Raw genomic sequence first — 18,914 nt, 5'->3', positions numbered from 1 at the left:
AATTGCAGTGAAAAGCGGCTCTATGAAGTGTTTCGCAGGCAACTCGGGTGTATACTTTTCAGACTTTTATTCTAAAATCACCTTGAAAACCTTCTGGGAATGTCCTTCCACTTTAAAACACGCTCAGTTTAGTCTGTCATAAATTTCCTCAAAAATACACCGAAGTTACTTGATGTAATGTGACAACGTTTTGACACTTTGCTATGAACGTAAGTTTTGTAGAAACACAATGACCTTACCCAGGTTCACAGATGATTTCATAATAACACAAACACTCCACAATTACAGCAAGGCAGGGGGGCTTTCATCATCACTTCTCTTCGTAATTGCTTTTCATTATTTGTCATTATGCTCCGTCGTAAGCAGTGGCCTGTTTATTTGTTGTGATTGCATCTACAGCTACAACTCCTGGCAAATAAAGCAGGGTAGATGTTATTTCGCTCGTGGGCATCCGTCTATATTTAGATCAGATTTGAGATTTGTTGCTGCAGCGTCAGGGATTCAGTCAGTGTGTTTAAACTCTGTATTTTTGTTCCCGTAAGCTGCTGCTAAACCAGATTACCTCGATTGTGGCGTTTGCTAAATCACGCGGAGAGCCAACGTTTAAAATAACATAAGGCAAACCAAAACATCTGCTTCTCTGCATACTTTGAAGCACATGTATTAAAGTGTATGCTAATTATATTCTTGATAGAAGCAGCAGGGGAGCAAGAATAGAAAGCAAAAGATACTCCTCCGTATTGATGCGGCTTCTTTGTGTGCTTTGAGGTGACACTGAGCGCTCTGCCCTGAATGTAAATACAGCCAGTCAGACGGTCAAGCTCCTCTGGCTGCTAGGAAAAGATGATATTTCCATAATGCTGTCACAGCACTGAGGCTTGGGCCAAGCATCCCCGCTCCTCTGCCCCATCCCATCCTCTTTTGTCTCCCACTGCTCACCGCTACAAAGGGCATTCAGGTTTTAAGGAATGAGAAGGAAAAAATTACCATTGAAGATTGTGTGCATTATCCCGTGACATTCCTGATTTTCCCTCTTACACATTTACGGTACTCTTTGTTCGCTCTTTTTCTTTGACAAACATGATGTCATAGTTTTGATATGAGACACAGGCTAAATACAGAATTTAGTTTTTAAATAGCTGTTTCATTTATTACAGGAAAAAATACTCCAAACTAATTTGGTCTTGCGTGAAAAAGTAATTGCCCCCTTTGTTAACTGACAAATGAACTGTGACTAATAGCATTTTTTGAAAAGCTGAGTTCAATTTTATTCGCCACGCCCCGGCCTGATTACTGCCAAATCTGGACAATTGTGATTTTACTTAAATAGAAGCTGTCTGACAATAACAGGTACATTAGAAGATAGAAATAAATAACATCTTGGCATCTGAGAGCCAGTATTCTGAACTGTATAAACTAGAAATAATCACTCTTTGCACCTGGCAGTGGCTAGCCGTCCAACAAAGGCTACGTTCACACAGCAGGTTCTGATGCTCATTTCCGATCTTTTACTGAAATACAATATTTTTTCTCTGTCATTCTTACAACTAACAAACCTGCCTGCAATGAAACTTTGGTGCAAACGGTTTATCACCACAAAGCAACCCGCATGCACACAAGAAGAAGGTTGACGTAGCAAAGCAGCCCAGATAGATAACAGATAGATTTTACAGTTCAGCAATGGGAGTGAACGCCGTTGTCACAATATCATAACAACATGAAGGAAGCTAATAAAAAAGAAAGTACAACAAGTAGCAATGGCTTTTTGTGGAGTACTGAGCAAAAATTGAGAATGTGGTTTGGATTTTTCCTGCTGTGTAAACATTGCCTTATTTACACATTGATAACTGGGCCAGAAAGTCACAGAAAAGCCAAAAGAGCAGCTCAGGCTTCGCTTAAAAACGAATGGAAGAAGAAATTTGGGCAAAAATTGCATTCATAATCAGGTTTCAAAACAAAAAACCACTAATAACCAAGAAACATCTTAACACTTTTAAATCTTAATGAAACAACTTCAGTTATGTCTTACACATATCTATTACAGCATTTCAGAAAATAAAAATTATGCCATCAAACATGTTGGTGTTAGTGTGGTGGGATGGGGCTGCTTTGCTAACTCAGACGTAGCACCATACCACATCATAAAGCCAACATAAAGGTGTTTGTTGATGTTTAAATGTGTTAAAGTTGATCAAATGAACTAACCAAGTCAACTTTTGGCCTAATAAACCACAAATGTCACATTTTTGGCTATTTTCCTTTCCATGGAGCCAAACAAAGACAAGGATCTGATTAGGCTGGAATAGACATAAGAAAATGTCGATTGCATTTAGTTTGCACTGATAGCTTTCATTTTATTTAAAAAGGACAATGTAGGTTAGTCACATCAATGCTCCTTTATCTGTCATTAAGACTAATTCTCATACATGAAGTTGCTTTGTGAACATCAGCTCGGAATAGGAAAACTCTATAATCAAATTCTCAAACACTATATTGAGAAACTATTGAAAAAAAACATCTGTGAATGTCGCTCTGTGTGATTGAAAGATATTAACTGTTAGATTGAAATGAAAGGTGCTATTTGAGCATAAGGCATTGAGATGTGATGAATTCGCATAAATGTTTTTGAGAAACAGCAGAGGCTGGTATTTTATCTGTCCCAGAAATGAGTTGGTGCTCAGATTGCTCAAATGTTTCAGAACCTTTGGGTCAACTACCCACTGGAACCAGTTTTATGGGAAACCATCCACAGATAAAAGTTGATCAATCAGACAGTACACCATAAAAACTGGAAATGACTGCTTTGCTTTGAGATCTATTGGTTTGATAATTGCCAAAATACAGAGAAAAATGTGGCAAAACTTACAATTTAGAGTCAAACAACAAGAGAAATACTGCAATTTGATTTTTTTTGCCCATTCCCTTTTTGCAAAAACCGTTTTGTGGCAATGATTTTAAACAATTTTTAAGTACAAACCAAAATTGTGTATTTTAACCTTGTTTTACAAAGGCTGTATTTATTTGCCACCAGCGAAAAACAAATCTTTAATCCTGTCTTGCATGATGCATTCACACCAAGATGGAGTTGGAGTTTATTTTGTCAAATAAGGGCCAAAGTAATCAAATTCAAACAGAAAGATAATCAGATTTTCTCAAAGCGCCCTTGGCTGTTTTTTTTTTTTGTTGTTATCTCAAAAGTGAAGCATGTTTGGAATTTTTCTGAATTCAATTTAAAAATGTGCAAGGACAGAAAAACGGGAAGTAGCTTAGCCGTTCAGAGGGAAGCAATTTGAATTACTTATAGAATTTCATTCAATAAAAAAAAGTCTCAAATGTGTTGAAGTTAACCATTTCTACATGAATGTCCAAACAGAGAAAAGAACAATGACCTTTTAGTTGTGTTGTTTCTCAGATCGTACATACAGTTATGGACTCTGAATGACTCGCGCCTGTTTCATGATCTCAGCCCGTAACGGTGTCAGACGTGAAATGCAACCCAGAAGTTGTCAGTTCTCTGGCACAGACAGAAACTAATCTTTAAGTATATCTCAGAGAGTGAAGTGAGGCATAGAAATGATTAATTTCCCTCCACTTCAGGTGTAAGCGATAATCAGTCAGTCAGCTGTTTGCCTGTCTGTGGATTTTTGAACATTTTTTTTAATGCTGCAGCACCTGGGATATGCTGTTTTTGTTTGGTCTTACTGGTTTGTTTCAGGCTATTTCAATGAAACTCCATGTAATACCATGCAAAAAAGTAAAGGCTTGACATCAAACAGAGAGAATCACAGCTCCTTTGCTTATGGGTAAATACTTTTAGACATCCTATGGAGGGTTAGGGAATAACTATAGAGGTATTGATGCGAGGAGTTTGCTGTGTTTCCTTTTGATGTCAGGTGATAAACCCGTCTCTGCTCTCATTTTCTCGGACAGGTTTCTTCCACCTGAGAGTTCCTGAATCCTCTGCAATGGGGTCTGCTGTCGGCAGAATAAAGGCCCACGACTTGGACATCGGGAGGAACGCCGAAGTAGAGTACACCATCGTTCCCGGCGATGGAGGCGCCATGTTTGACATCACAACCAATGAGCACAACCAAGAGGGGATGATCATTCTCCAAAGGGTACACTAACTATTAATCCACTTACGATTAATTGTTGATTAAATGAGTTCCAATTGATTAACTAATACTGCTCGCCTACACCTTCTTTCAATGGTGTAGTTTGGCTGCCATCCAGTAGAGGGCGGCGCTGGTCATCCTTAAGTGGAGCCAGATAATACAGAAACAAAGATGGCGGGGCCATACTAGAAAGGGAAAGGAATGGCTCAGAGTCTGATGTGGATGCACTTCATGTGGTTCTGTTTTGAAATATCAACACCGCTGCATGGAGCAACGTCAACTTCTCATTCAAAAATGATTGATGTTTTGCATGATGGTGAGGATGTTACGACGGAATATCAGAGGGGATGATGCAGAAAAGTTGTAAAAATGTGGATAAAAATCATGACTCCAAAAAGCAGGGTTAATTTTGAGGGCTGTCAAAGTTTTAACATTTTACTTAAAGAGCAATGTATGGTACTACAGTATAAATATCTCTCTATTCATGGGGAAGTAAGACTATCATATGTTATATTCATTTCATTTTTATGTTTGTATTGAGCTAACCTAAGAAGTTTCTGTTTTGTTACATTTGATATTTTTTTCTAATAATGTGAGAATACCAACATTTTCTATTAATTCAGTCAGTATTTAATACACCTGACAATATTTATATTTAATTATGTTTTTCTAAATTCAGCATATTATGAAAAATTTAACCCTTTATGTTATGGAAAGATGGTCAGCCCTCTTGATACAAGGGAAAATGGATGCTTGTTGTTTAATTGTTAATCAGTTGATATAATCAATCAACGTTAGATTAACTCATTAATCGATAACTTGCATCCCTACTACATGTACTCAATTTTTCCACTTTTCACTCACTCCGTTATTACATGTTTTGATGTGATGCGTTTTCTTTCTTGGTTGTAAGTCGATGCATAATTTCAGTTTATTGGTGCCTTGTTGATAAGTCGGTGGTAGGATGGAGGATTGGGACCTATTCTGCAATAATGTGAGCTCAGAGTAACAATTACTTTTCTGCATGGAAAGAAATCAGTTGTGGTGGTTTAAATAATCCCTCTGCCGATTTTTCAAGCATGTCCCAGTAGGAGATGACTCAGCAGCAGACCCAGAACTTGTCAGAGCAAATATATATATTACTTCTGGTCTATGAACAACTTGGAAAATGAGCTGTAGAGTCACTCTACAGGTGAACTGTCAAACTGTTTCTTGTTTTTCACCTTTGGGACCAAACAAGCCAATCTAGTGATTTGTTTTAGATTATGTTTCATGTATGACATGATTTAGATTAAAGGAGGTGACAAATGGCAGTTTGTTGTCAAAGAAACAATACAGTAATGCCTTGTTGGTTTGAAAGCTTAACATTACAGGCCTCTGCTCAGCTCATGTGTAAGCCTGTAAGGTCAAATGGTGACTTTCTCTATCATCAGTGCTTACAGTTTTCAATTGCATCATTTTCAAAGGATTAAGCATTTATGTCATATATGCAGTGGATCCCTGGTATTTGCAGAGATTAGGGACCGATTGCTTAAATCTGAATCTAAATCCAATGTCAAATATACCTTAATATGCATTTATACACAGTGGAAACCAGTCTGGGCAATGCAGCACAAGCTAACACCCACAGTCCTGTTTATCTTTTTTTCCCCCAAATTTATTTGTGCTTTAACATGAGTTACAAGGTAAAGGCAGTACAGTAGTTATATAGTTAACAGTGTACCATTAACATACAAACATAATTGGGCAAGAACTCACCTTATTATACACACATATATGCCCCTACATGAAATACATGAAATGGATCAAGTCAACATAAACGTACTGCGTTAGTGGAGAGAAACTGTTTATCTTAAGAAAATGAATGCTGTTCCTGAACTGGGCATACAATATAGCATGTCAAGTAGCATTGCACCAATCTATTCCAGTTTCTCAAGCTGTATTTCCTGCAACTATTTTAGATATGCTTTACAAACAAATCTGCAAATAAGACAAATTTCCATGAGTAATTTGGAGCTACATACACAGAAAAATCTACCAATATGTGAATCTGTAGATACTGAACCGTGAGTAGGTGGGATCCCTCTTTATGTGGCTTTTCTGAGTTGCTGAGCCGACCAATAAAAATGTGGGAAATCGGCTAAAATGCAATTCAGTTCCACACAGTTCTGTTCGCATTAAAGCTAAATTAAGCTATTCACTACTGGTGTTTCTCAGAAATATTGTTTATACTAGAAAACTTGTAATTTTATGTCAAAATAAATTGTTTAGCCAAAATACGGATTTTCATTTTACTAGGCATGCTGTTAAAAAGCGAAGTACAATCCTGGAACATAATGCCAACTGATGTTATATTTAACAACAGTAAAAAAAAATTAAACAACAGATAAGACAATATTTTAGTAAACAGCAAACAATGTAAGTTTGAACTGAACCAGAGTTAATTACGTGGCTAACCTAAATTTACATGTGTTCTGCCATGTTGTTTGTTTTACTTTTATTTAATTTCTAAAAATTGTTTTAGGGATGTAATTATTTGAATTGTTAGATTAGCGGCAGCTAAATGTGGATCCTAAGTAAATTAAACTGAATGAAATGTAAAATACTCTCCATATTATAAGCACAAAGGAATAGAAAACTAGTTTGAGATGCAACTGACAGAATAAAATTGACATTTTATTTGATGCTTGTGTCCTCCCCTCTCCTTTATGCCACCCTGAGTAACTACCCAGAAAAACACACCAAGAACCACCTCCTTATATGGTAAATTACCTGCAGAAAATGTTTTACTGGTGAGGTTAAGCAGCGTCTTTTCGCTCTTGCTAAATGTATTTTTACATATAAACAAAGTAACTGAAAATTCATATTGTAAATAGCATAATAACACATTTATATACTAGCAATATATTATTTTTACACTGTTTGTTCTTGGCTGGAGTGGAAGGTACTTATTGGCGTCCTTAACATTGTTTGCATTTTTTTTTTTGTACGCTCTTTTGGTGAGGAGCAGCACAGAGTCATCACTCAGGAAAGCGCTGAACTTCTGAGGAGGCGCCGGTGGTTGAATGCTGCATTTGAACTCTGGCATTTCTTTCAAGTGTGAGAGGCTGTCTAAATCCTGTCCAAAAACTTTGTGCTTCGACAGATCAGCAGAGAAAGAGAAACATACAGTATGAAGCATCGGAGCCCTGCCCCGCTCGCGAGACTTTTTTAAAAATAGAAGAGCTATCATACCTGACAGGGAATGGAAGAGGTGGGATGCAAGCACATACAGAAACGTCTCACAAGCAGGAAGGTTTAAAAATAAACAGCAATTCCCAGTCACTAGGGGGAGGGAGAGAGAGCATGAAGGGGAAGTTTGGTTTTTTGCACTTCCCGGAGTCAAAGACTCACCCGTTTGTTAGACTTCTAATAATGTGACTCGCCTTTTTCTGCCTTGTTTTTTTTCCCTAAAATATATATTTGCTTCTTTAAAAGATGTAGAGGCAGATGTTGGGTCAGAACCTGTGATCTGTACCTCATTCGATGTCGAGTTGCTGCTGTCCAAGCAGTGAAGCGCATCTCAAAGCGATGACATAAGTCTTTCTGAGCGCCTGCGCTATCTAAAGCATTCACTTAGCATGTCAGGGCTCATTTGCTTTGCCATATGTTCTGATGGATTAATACACCCACAGCACTGTGACCTCCTCTCAAAAGTATCTCATTTAATACCAACTACTTTTACCACATAAAGCATTTTTAGAGTCATAATATCTCTTTAGAAAATGGCAAGTGGCATAAAAGAGTGTGATACATTAGAGAAATTTATTACTCCCAAGATAAACCCTCGGAGATATATCATCTCATTTTCGAAGGAGACCCGCAACTGCCAGAGGTGAATGGAGAAAAAAAAGACATTAGAGCCTAAAACTAAAATTAGAGGGAGAAATATGGTGCTGGAGCCAATGACATGAGTCCTAATCTGCTCAAAAGCTATACTGTAAGAAGATTTGACATGAAATCAATTACTATTTTTGAAAATATGTTTGCATATTCTTTCACTTTAGGATTATTTTAATCATATATGTCCACTCGAAGTAGATTAAGAATTCTACTTGGCGGAATTAGGTTTTTGTGCTTTTTGGGGCCATCAACAAACTTCTAGCGTTTGGCTGAATATCTGACCTCTATTCTTGGTAGAGTGCATTAAATTGTTTGGTTTCATGGCAGATAAAGTGAATCTATCATACTGACCCCTGTATTTCAGCTTCCCAAGCTGCATTTTCTTGCCAACATTTCAGATATCTTGAGATTCAAATATTACGCAAAAGTAATTTTAAAAAAGTCAAATTTTCCATGAAAAGTTTTACGTTTCATTCCACAGAATAATATGTGAACAGGTGATTCCAGGAATATTTAACTGCATCCAGAAATGTTCAACAGCACACGTAGTATCAGTCTGTTTGACCCATTCTAAAACAACTAAGATGAGTGTTCTGGGCTCATTCTCCAGTTCACACCTGATTGTCCAGCAGACTCGGTTCGATTGGGGACCAAAATTGCAACTTTTGTTGCATTTGCAGCTGCTGCAGATCTCTTTCACACTGCACTGTGTCAGACAAACCAAATCATTTAAGAACACTGTTCCTCTCCTCTCCTGTGGGGGCGCTGCACCAAGAACCATTGAAGGAAATGACAAGAAAACCTCTGAAGAAGTCACTGGGTTCAACTTCCTTCATGAAATGTAAACAAACATGTATTTTTTGCCAACCAGGAAATACACAAAAGAACCAGAACATCCAGAACTTACAACTTCAGGGTGAAATTTTACTCTGTTCTAATGATCTTTACTCTTGTTCTTTGCACACTGGAAGAAATATGAGTTTGTTGAGTTCAACAAAAAGCATCAGCGACCTGCTGAAAACTTTTATTCAAATATTTTAGCAGATGAATGTGCATATTTGAGCCTGAATGTCTAATAAGTGGATTAATGCAAATTCATCATGACTGCAAAATGTTGCAACCATGACATATTTATTGCAAACATTTAAGTTACATAATTGTATGATCAGTTCAAACAGAAAAATATCAATTTAAATTAATCATTAAAACCCCAACTTTAAGTAGATTAACTTCAGAAGCCTGATTGTCCGGAACAGTAGCTGTTGAGGTGACTTTATCAGTCAGTCTGAACTTCAGTTCTGCTTTACGGCAAAAACAGACGTGAAATCCTCCATCAGTCTTTATGTCAGCTCTCATAACGTGGTCAGGACTTTCTGCTTCATAAAAGTCTGCCCATTAAGAAAGTATCTTCTCATTTGTGTATGTGGCCTTGGTCTGGCATGACCCCATCTCCTTAGGGTGTGTGCACAGTTAAAATCTTACAGATCAATCATGTCCAAACACATTAATAAAATTAATATCCTGCTTTCCCCACAGGCATGGCCGCAGAAGGCGAGGACATGATGATATTAGTTAACTTTAGGCGCTCAAAGCTTCCAGCTTGATGACAGTGGGTGGGTAATGTGCATTTATGAGAGTTGCATGAAAAGAGAATAAAACAAGAGCCTCAACAAAGTCTCATTAGTGTTTCAGGGGCCAATATACACCTACTCTTAGAATAATGGCAAGTATCAACAAAATGGGCATTAATAGAGGTATGAATAAAGGAAATGAACCTGTGCCTGATTACGTGACTGTTTTGCCACAATAATCAGAATTAAACCTGTCATTACTCAGAGATTCAGACTCAGTGAACTCGCTCCGACTGCTTTTGTTTGCAGCTTTAAACAGGAAAGATAAATTCTGCCTAATAACTTACAAACTGTTTCATTTACTTAGATTATATGCCTTAGCTATAAGAGTCTGTAGTACAAGTACACTTCTATACGACAGCTTATTATGGCCAAAAACAAAACAAGGAGTACATTTCCACCAATTAACTCAGAAATGTTGAAATTTTATAGAGGAAAAAAGTGGCAATCTCAGAGCCCTAAAGGTAAAAAATTGCTACCAAAAAAAAATTTTAGATTAATGTCTAAAATTTTCTAGAAAAAGCTTGAACATTTCTGAGTTTGAGAAGTGAAAAAAGCTGGACTTTTTCAGCTTTTGATACCCAGAAATTTCCCAGTTTTTTCTAGAAAATTTCAGACAATCTCTAAATTTTTTCTCACAAATTTTAAACTTTTGAATTTTTTTTTTTAAGTTTCTTTTCTGATTAATCTAAACATTTTGGAGATTTTTTCTTGCTAATTTGGACTTTTCAAACTCAGAAATTTCCACGTTTTTTCTGGAAATTTCTGAGATTAATCTGAAACTTTCTGAGTTTTTGATGGAAATTTCATACTACTTTTGCATTTTTTTTTCTACAATGGCCTTAATATGCTTTGCATCATTACAAAGTTTTACCTCATTCTAAAATGTGCTATGTTTCTCTTGCAAAACGTGTAACACACACGTGTTGAAGAGACAGCCGCCCACACAGGAAGCTACACAACATTCCCTAATGTAAGCTTTTACCTGCCGACGCTGTTGCTCGCGGTCTGACTCGGCTAACATAAGAACCTCGCTCACTGATACCTTCCTGCTCTGTTCTCTGCGTTTCCCTTTGGCAAGATGCAGCAGACCCCTGTGGTGAGCTTAAATGCCATTTGTTGTCAGAGGTATTCAGATTCGGAGGAATAAAGAACGGCAAAGGAATGCCACGTTTGCATAATGCAAAAGCCCCAAACAATCTGTGTGATATGGCAAAGGAAATAAAATGTAAATGTCAGTGAGTGAAGAGTTTTGTAAGCAATGCTTTTGTGCGAGGATGAGACGGGTTTCCTTCTTGATATTAATTCTTTTATCTGCTGGAAATGCTTCCTGGATTTGGGCTTCAGTTTGGTATCACACAGTTGTGGAATTATTTCCAAAACCTTATAGAAATGTTATTGTTTCCAAGGGAATGCACAAAATATTACCAAGTATATTTGGTCTAGTTTCTAGTGCAAATATCTCAGCGTACTTGAATTAAGACAAAACTAACTCAGTGAAATAATCTGCCAATGGACCAAAACAGCTTTGTTCTACTCGCAGATTATTCCACTTAAAACTAGAACATTTTCATCAATATTAAGGAATTATTCAGTTTAAAGAAGCTTCAACATGATGATAAAAAGTTACTGGTAAGTTAGTTTTGTGTTAGTTCAAGTGCAGTAAGATATTTTCACCAGAACAAGACCAAAATACTTTTTATGATTTTGTTTTTTCCAGTAATTGAACCTTTAAAGTAGTTTTGACAATTTATATGGCTTCTCTCTGTTGTGTAGAGATGGAAAACCAACCATGATCCAGAAACAAATATGTATCTCATTTGCTTAAAACTAAGTGAAAAAAATATTTGATTACCAGAAAAACAAGACTTTGGCCAAGACACCTTTGCTAGCAAGAGACTTCCTGTATTTGATAGTAGACAATTGTGCATTGTGTCATTGACTTTGCATGTAGCGACAGTGGAGAGAAAAAACTCCCCTTTAACAGGAAGAAACCTCCAGCAGAACCGGAGCCTGGCTCAGTACAGGCGGCCATCTGCCAGGCTGAGCGGATTCACAACAAAGAAACAGGAAAACTGATACAGGAGTTAGTAAAAAGTAAAAAGTTAATAGGAGAGGAGAACGTTTAGTTGGCAGTGTTACTTCAGCCGATGCTTCCCTGCTGCAAGGTAGCAGAGCCAAACAGAACGGCAGACCAGATGCAACTTCCATAGAAACTGAGATAAAAAACAGAGAAAACATAAAGCTGGCTGCTGCTTTATTGCCGTAGTGCTGTGTGGTATCTTTGTCATACCGGGAGATTCCTGTATGACCCATCCTACGGATCTTGGCTGAAAGAAGGAAGTTCTCCTCCAAGTTTTAACTCATTTGAAAACTTAGCAGGCAAACAGTCTCAATTCATAATGTTTCCAGCTCTTTGCTTGACAGTGGAGGTGATATTTTTTATTTATAGAGCTCAACTTTTCCTAATTGCGACAGGAAGGAAGATCCTGCCGTCCAGATCAAGGCCGACTGATGGTTCCATTTCCCAGCACTTACACTAACAGTTAACTTCTTATCAAACTTTCTCCTGGCAGTATTCTAGTCCAGGGCGTTTCCATATCATCGACCCCAAAGAACATTAATCTCTTGGGGCGAACACATTATAAAACATGTAAAGAAACATCAACCTTTAGAATGTTTTTTATTCACCTTTCAGTAATTATTACATTAATTTAGCATAAATGCTGCCTCATAACGTCTGACTTCAGATGGTCATGAGTTCTGTATCGGAAAATTTTATTATCAGATAAATATATTGTGACTTTATTAACAGATATTTTTTCATTTTTCATTACAGTCCTCTCTATATGTAATATTTTATACTTATCGCCTCAAGTTTTATGTTATTTCATAGCTCTCTTTTGGTCTTTTTTTAAAATCAGAAACTTTTCCACTTCTTGTTTGCTATGCTAGCTTTAGGAGCTAAGCAGCTTGGGGAATTTGACTGGCACTTTATCAAGAAATGAGCATCAGAAATCATGTTTAAATCAAATATTTTAACTTATATTTTATATTTAAGAATGATTGAAAAACAAACAACTGAAATAGTGAATTTTATGGGATTAATTTTTAAAATTTTCCCCACAGTGCCCCCTTGCGGCCCTCCAGGGCGCTGCAGCCTAAACATTGACAGACACTGTCCTAGTCCATTCCATCTTTGTGTAGATGTGCTGCTTTTTACCTCAAGGTGTAAATATTTCAAGTTTTTTGTTAACCTTTCTTTCTTTATGCACACAGGCTAAACTTGGTTAGTTGGGAGTAGATTAGGTGTCCTACAAAATTGAACTCTAAACCATATAAATCAGCACTAACTTTTGTTCTAGCATGAAGTATCGTTCATTTCCTTTCTTCATTTTAACATCCAGACTTCAAGCTTCCCTATTAAAGACTCCGTCTTTCACATCGTTTCATGCAAATTTCAGGCTGGAGGATCAAAAACATAGGTTTCTCATTAAAATCCGTACCTTCTTTGCCAACAAAATACTTTAAAGGAGTTATGACAACTCCGGCTTTTGTCTGTTGTTTTAATCAGGTATAAAGCGCATATTTCAACTGATTGCAGAAGTAAGAGACCAAAGCACTTCAGTCTGTTTTTGTGCCTTTCGGGCTCTTTCTGATGTAAGTGTCTAAAATGCTCTTTGGGGGGGTTATGCAAATTCACATTTATTTTTTTCTTCTTCTTACGTATCAGACGGAGAGGTGTTCGTTACCCGGTTGCATTTTTAGAACATGCCCCGGCACACGAGCGCACAAAAGGTGCATGATCCTTTGATCTGCAAAAATATGCAGCGAAGTGAGTAATTGATTCGCGGCTTAGTGCGAGAGACGCCTCGGTCTAAACAGAGAACCTCGCGTTCTCGTCATCACAATGATACATCATGTTTAGTGACCTTCTCATTGACACTAATGGAGCAGCAGAAAGAGACAGTGTGCAGTTCTGATGCAAATGAAGACATTTATTTGTTTACATCGTGTATACCCCTGACACACGGCGTGGAAGGATTTTTTTTTCTCCCATTGTTTCATTCCCAAGGTTTGATATACTTCCATTTAAAACAATAAGACATTGTGGTGTATTCCCTACCCTGGGTGGGATTGCGAGCCCATTTAATTGACCACATCCCCCCACAGAGGAATGCACCGAACATGTGCTATAAACCATAGGGGAATGTGATATTTGCAGGACACAGAGCCAGGGAGGGAAAATGAGTGATTCCTTGGAAAGGTGTGAGTAGCAGGTAGCTGAAGATGAAGCCTTTGTGTTCCCAGAATACTGACCCACCCACATGCTTGTCTTATTTCAGAGTGCTGGAATATCCCCTGAGATAGGTGCGCAAATGTGTGCAGAGGATCCCTGTTCGCTCTCCTTTGACTCACTTCCCTCACACACATATTGATGAGGTAGAAAAAAAAGAAGAAGAAGAAGAAGGGCTCAATGGGAGAGAAACGAAAGCCACATTGTGCACAGAGCAGAGTTTGGCAGACCCCAAATTAGAGACTCAGGAAGGTTGGTTATGATAAGAGGATCAGGCTGAGTAATGGGTTCAAAGGATGATCATCTGCTTCCCAGTCTGCCAATACAAGGGGACGGATGGTGGAGTGGAGGGGGGGAAGAGCAGCATGGAGGCATTGAAGGGGTTTGCACATCCCATCTGCAAAACACAAGATTATGGGAGACAATAGGTAAATCCTGCGGAGAATTCCCAGGAAAGCGTGCAGACAAATGTGAGCACACAGACCGACGTACTGAACATGAAAACGCATGCTCAAGGACATGGCTACATTGTAAGGCAACACACACAGATGGGAAGCAGCTGTTGCACACAGAGATTCGGAGGATAACCTTGGGTTGTGGAGGTAAAGATGAAATCATTGTCCATTTGCATGCTTGCTGATTGTCTCTTAGGAATGACAAAGAAATGCAAAAACAAATTCTTGCCGAGTATTTTTGTCTAGTTTCCAGTTAAAATATATTAGTGCACTTTAAATAAAATAAAAAAAAACTAACAAGTAAACTTTCGGCAACATATATGAGGCTGTTCTAAGCAAATAATTCCTTAATATTGATAAAAAAAAATTCCAAGTTCCACTGACAGATTATTTCACTTTCAACATAGGGAAAATGTCTTGCTATCAGTGAAATAATAGTGCTTCTTCATCAACATTAAGGAATTATTTACTTAAAATAATTGCTAAGAAGTCACTTTCAAGTTAGCTTTGTCTTATTTCAAGTGAACTAAGAAATCTGCACTAGACACTAGTCCAGAAATACTTGGTAAGATTAAATTTTTTTTGCAGCGGAGTTGAAATATTGTGAGCGCTAAAGTAGCAGTGCTGTTTAATGACAGCTTGTGTGGCATAACATTTGCTGGCTCCTGCTCAGAGAATCCATTTTTCAAACATGACTATATCCTCGCTGTGCAAACTGAAAGCCCCCACTGGCCACAATACACTGAGTAAAGAGCATTTGCAGCAGACCTGTGGTGACACTTCCAAATCCTCTGGACCCGGAGTCTTATGGAGGGTTCATAAAAACTGTTGGACGGAGTTGCAGATGATTTGTAAACTGCAAACTTCTTCATACTCGACCCAACTACAAGCTCGGGAAATAAGGGAAAGCAAATAAAATTGATGCATATAGTCATATCAGTTTGAAAGAATAATTTGTTCTTTACCATTTTCTAAAAATATTCAGATTTTACTTTCACGTGTACAAGAACTCAACAGATTCCATAATGTCAATAACAGCAGCAAGAAAGGTCGCGCGCTCTGTTTGTTGATGGTTAGCATGCTGAGTTGAAGTGCGAGCACATATTTTAGCAATTACAAAAGTTGCGCTGTATTATCATTGGTTAATTCTTCATGAAAAAGCTAAATATTTAGCAGATTCTTTCATTACTAGGGTTAAGTATTAAAATGTTATCACTCTTCTTCTTAAGTAACAAAGCTCTTTGGCATGGAAAGAAAACAGGGCACTGCAGGTAGAGTCCACATAACGTAACTTTTACAGTCTGCAACCAGTTTAACTTTTGAAACGTTTTTGTTTTCAATATTTTCTGTCTCTATAGACTATTCCCTGTCGTTTCATAATGTACAAGTCACCCAGAGGATGTTTACAAAAGAACAACAAAGTTTGTCCCGCGCTGCTGTCGCTAAAGTTTGAAAACAGTTTGCTTTAAGAAAACTTAAACTTTTTAAAATTCTTTTTTTTTTCTTCTTCTTCTTTTTTCAGGCCAGCTCGTTTTGGTCCCACTAGATCTCAGAGTGGAACATTTCTTTCAGTGAGATTTCAGTGGGGATCCTGTAATCCTGTCAGACTAGATTAACCTGACAGAACCAAGCACTTTTACTTTTACTTTTTCTCACATCTACCAGATGCTACTGTGTTCACATGCTTATACAATGGTTTTGATAAAGAGGCTGTGAAGGCTGTGCTAACAAACTCATTACCCTTTATTTTTTTTATCTTAATTTTTCTTTTATTTGGGTTTTCAGGGTCAGAATTTGTATTTCCCAGCTCCCTCGAGGGAACAAAAGTGTCGTTTCCATGAGACATTCCTTCTCTCAACGATGCACTGACACATTTACAGCTTCATAAATACCTGTACTACTGTTGTCACGAATCTGCTGACTGCTCACTGTAAATAAAAAATGTGGCTATGGAGAGAAATGTGAAGCAGTAAATAAAGACATCAGTTTTGACACTAGGTTGCAGGATGGAGGGAAAACACTGGAAACGTTGTCAGTCAGTCTGTGTCTGGTAAGTTTCATAAATTTAGATATTGGAAGCGGAGTAAAACTTATTAAAACTGGAAATTTTTAATAAATCAAACAGGGTATCTGAAAGTCAAATGCAGGACTTATTAAGACCAGCATAGTAAGAAATGTTGTTGTACTCTGTAGTTGATACTTTGTATAAAACATGGTCTAAGAATAGAGCCTTGTGGAACTCCTTGTGAGGTCTTTGGGCACTCGGGTCAATAACTGCTAAATGAAGCAAAGTAATCCTGATCATTCAAGTCTTTCTTAATGAAAAAGCAATAAAACTGTTGATAAACTTAATTTTTTATGATTTTTGGCACATTCACAACACATATATGGGTTTTGGAGAATTTAGTGAAATATTAATCCAGTGTGAAGAAGTGCTAAAGCGAGTCAATCAGAAGTTAGGTGAGAAAACAGAGACTTCCTTTCTCCTTTTATTGCCCCTGTCATTAATTACAGACTTAATTACACTAAAGCTATAAAATGACTGCTGTTTAATATCGCAATCAGACTTCTTATTAGTTGACTGTTTGAGCAATAAATATTTTTATGCTTTGTTGCCTTCCAAATTTATTGAGATGCTACCATGCTGTTTGGTTAAAAAAAAAGACTAAATCCAGTCCTGACTCTACTGAACAACAACTTCTAACACTGGTTTGCTGGTTGAATACTGCAGCCACATGGCATGAGATCAACCATTGCTCTTGCTCAAAGACAAGAGCTGAAACCAACCTATTGATTGTAGGGCTGAATGTTCCAGTGGGAGGTGGAATGAGTTATTTTCGTCTCCATGTGGCAGGGACTGAAACGGAGGAGGAAAGGAGGAAACAATACCTCGGAACAGCAGGAGATTCAGGTGCCAAGCACAGCAGAGTAACACCTCACCAAGCAACCAAGCGGGGTGCAACGCGTCTGTTTATGCCCTGTGTATGCATGTGCTGCGCCTGAGTCAAGTAGGGAATCAAATGTAGACGGAGAGTGACAAAGACGGCCGGAGAGGTGCTTGGAGTCGATGAAGTGTCCGCTCTCTGGTGGCTTTGAGAGGCGTGGGTGTAATAGATTAAGCTAGTGTCTCGGGGCTCATCCCAGGGCTAACCCTGTCCTATTAAGAGTGGCAGCGCAAGTCTTTTGCAGTCACTCTACTCCACTGCAGTGTGGACAGAGCTGCTGGCGAACCACTCAAATGGCACTCCACTGTTGGGAGCAACCGAGAGGACGGAGATGCTCGGAGGCAGCCAAGGACACAAACCGATGTGACTGATGGCAGCACAATAAAGTGAGCATCTCTTCTCCACAGTGTTAAGACCCCCTAGTGTCCAGAGGGACATGAAATGGCTCTCTGGGGCATGTAAGCTTTTCTTTGTGAAAGAGAAGCTGTTCTTCGCTCCGCATTCGCTCGTCCGCCGATGGCAAAATATCGGTCAGTGGTCTTTAGTATTCTGCAATGTTCAGGTGAAATTATCAGTCAGTGACCCCATGACATCATACAGCGCCTTGCAAGAGACACTCAGGCCTCTTGGGTTTTTCCACATTTTGCTATATTTCAATCACATTTCAAAGCATTTTTTCTCTTTATTTTATTAGATAAACACCCAAAGTACCCTGCAAAAACACAAAACCTCACCAAGACTGTTGGTCTAGTTTCAAGTACAAATATCTTAGTATACTTGAAATAAGAAAATAACTTAAAAGTAAGCAAGATTGTTTAAAGTCAATAAATTTAGATGAAAAAGCACTTGTTCCATTGACATTTTACTTCTTTTATTATATTTTATAACAAGACATAAAAGATCTTGTTGTAGGTGAATTAATTTGTCAGTAGAACTTGTACTTTTTCATCAATTTAAGAAATTGACATAAAACAAGCTCCTAGATCTTTCTGAAAGGTTACTTCTAAGTCAGCACACTTGAAATGAGACAAAATTAAGATATTTCCACTAGAAATTGGGCAAAAATACATGGTTAGATTTTGTGTTTTTTTAATGATGGTACATAATTGTAGGTTGGATTGAAATGAAGGCAGAATTTTCACATTTTTTTACTAATAAAAATGTGTTGGATATCTATATTTAGTCACATTTACTCTGGATGTAATTCCAATGCAACCAACTGCCTTCAGAATGTAACATGTTACAAAATAAATCTCCACATGTGTGTAATTTATTCAGAGCATAAATCCAGCTGCTCTATGAAGGCCTCAGTGGTTTGATATGCAACATTTATGAATGAACATTATGACAAAGATCCAGAAATACACACACAAAAAAACTCAACTTGTAATACAACTTCAGGAATAAAACAGTAAAAAAAGTTAGTTAGGTCAGAGGACACAACATCTAGCAATCAAACACACCTGTGTAAATACACATCGCAATTAACACACACCCTGTGGTGAAATATGGTGGTGGCAGCATCATTTTGTTTTGAAGCAGCAGTTCATCCTGTAAACATCATCGTTTTGAGCGTGATTAGCTTAGAG

The 18,914-nt window shown here is 37.8% G+C and overlaps 1 protein-coding gene across 1 annotated transcript in view; it reads left to right on the top strand.

The window, feature by feature from the left end:
• Positions 1 to 18,914, top strand: part of LOC116712028 (cadherin-12-like) — a 150,310-nt gene that overhangs the window by 95,645 nt on the left and 35,751 nt on the right. Inside the window, exon 6 of the mRNA XM_032551693.1 lies at positions 3,931 to 4,118. Coding sequence (XP_032407584.1) covers positions 3,931 to 4,118 — 188 coding nt within the window. The remainder of the gene's footprint in view (positions 1 to 3,930; positions 4,119 to 18,914) is intronic.

This window comes from Xiphophorus hellerii, chromosome 21, assembly GCF_003331165.1.
Source record: "Xiphophorus hellerii strain 12219 chromosome 21, Xiphophorus_hellerii-4.1, whole genome shotgun sequence".
Lineage (NCBI taxonomy): Eukaryota > Metazoa > Chordata > Actinopteri > Cyprinodontiformes > Poeciliidae > Xiphophorus > Xiphophorus hellerii.
The sequence above is the reverse complement of the archived record's forward strand: the minus strand, read 5'-3'. Positions and strand labels throughout refer to the sequence as shown.